This window comes from Fukomys damarensis, unplaced genomic scaffold (assembly GCF_012274545.1).
Source record: "Fukomys damarensis isolate Sample0158 unplaced genomic scaffold, DMR_v1.0_HiC HiC_scaffold_39, whole genome shotgun sequence".
Classification (NCBI taxonomy): domain Eukaryota; kingdom Metazoa; phylum Chordata; class Mammalia; order Rodentia; family Bathyergidae; genus Fukomys; species Fukomys damarensis.
Window position 1 is genome coordinate 32,535,151 of NW_022900951.1, and position 1,586 is coordinate 32,536,736.

The 1,586-nt window shown below is 51.4% G+C and overlaps 1 protein-coding gene across 1 annotated transcript in view; it reads left to right on the forward strand.

The window, feature by feature from the left end:
- The first annotated feature begins 1,134 nt into the window (after positions 1–1,134).
- Positions 1,135–1,586, forward strand: part of Lancl3 (LanC like 3) — a 101,278-nt gene continuing 100,826 nt past the window's right edge. The window contains exon 1 of the mRNA XM_019209324.2: positions 1,135–1,578. Within this exon, the coding sequence (XP_019064869.1) occupies positions 1,440–1,578 (139 nt within the window). The 5' untranslated portion in view covers positions 1,135–1,439. The remainder of the gene's footprint in view (positions 1,579–1,586) is intronic.

A 1,586-nucleotide genomic window follows, 5' to 3' on the forward strand; every position in this document is an offset into this window, starting at 1 on the left:
ATCATCATCATCGTCATCATCATCATTTGTAGTATTAAAACTAAGCCTATTTTGGTAGCATTATGGGAGGATGATGGCCACACTATCCTGAACTGTGTGAATGTGTCAGTCCTGGCCATAATCTTGGCAAATTTAAGTTTTTTCCCAGACGACATTAACAAGGATGAGGGACAAACTAGGGAAAGGCAACTAGTTTGTGTAACAGTTTATTTTCTGTCTCTCCCACTGAAGTGTAAGCTCCAAGAGACCTGGGACCATGTCTATATTCCTCATACATTTTGAGGTTGCAGGACACATAGGAAAACCTCACTAATGCTGGTCGACAGAAAACAGGAGAGAACATAGGAAAGGGAGGTAAGAAGGAAACTAAGAACGGCAGGTTTATCAGAACCCTACTTAAATTCTCACATAGAGTTTATTCCTGTTTTAACTAGCACAATTTGTTAAGATGTTTATTGGCCTCTTATTCTACACACGGGGTGGGGAAAGAGATTGATAGAGGAGACCCTATTGCTTTGCTTTAACTTTGAGTTTTTAATCCTGTATATTCCCAAGAAAACAAAGCAAAGCAAAACAACAACAACTAAAAGAAGCCAAGATGAACAAATTTCCGTATCGGGACATTTTGTCTTTATAACAGGAAACACAATGTACACAAACAGCCTAGCCTTTAGTCTAGAAAGAGGATGAAAATTCCAAAGTGTCCAAAATAAAAGACAAACTTAGAAGTTTCCTTTATTTTAACGGAGTTTCCCGTAATCCCCCATCCCCACCCCCGTACTTTAGCCTAGTTTAGTGGCTTCTACAACTTGAATGTGCATTTGAATCACTTAGGGATCTTGCTAAATATTCGGTTTGATTCAAGAGATCTAGAATGAAGCCTGAGGTGTTTCGGTTTTAATGCGCCCGCAGGTGATGCGCATACCTCTGACCTGAGCACCACGCTTGAAGTATACAAGGGACTTAAGGTCATCACCTCCACGCCAGGTGTGTTAATGCCCAGTCTCAGCATTCTGGTTTGTCCCGCACGTCCCTGGCCTTCCGCCCGGAGGGGAGGAGTCGAGGGCGGAGCAGCGGGAGGGGTGGAGCGGCCCCGCGCGGGTCCTGCCTGAAGTCACCTCGGCCCCCCGAGAGGCGGCGGAGCTGCGGCGGCGCAGGAGGGGGCGGGTTCGGCGAGGGCGCGGCCTCTGGCACGGGGGCGCACGACGCGCATCCCCCGCGTTCACTCCCGAGCTTCGCGGCAGCCTGGTGCCCCACTTGGCCATCCGCTCCGTGCTTTTTCCTCGCGCCCGCCTCCTCTTGTCACCTCCCGTCTCACCCTTCTCGCTCCATCCCCGCCGCATACGCAGTCATCCGAGTGCTTCAGAGGTCGTGCGCCTGGGTGGCAGGACGCAACCTTAAGCGGTCCCAGCTCGACCCTGAGGGGCACGGGCAACAGCATGGACACCAAGCGCTGCTTCGCCAACCGCTTCGATGACTACCAGGGCAGCCTTCTAGCGGGCCAGTGCGAGGAGGCGGTGGCGCCCTTGGTCACCGCCACCATCGAGCGCATCCTCCAGGAACTGCCCCCACTTGGGGGTGGCTCT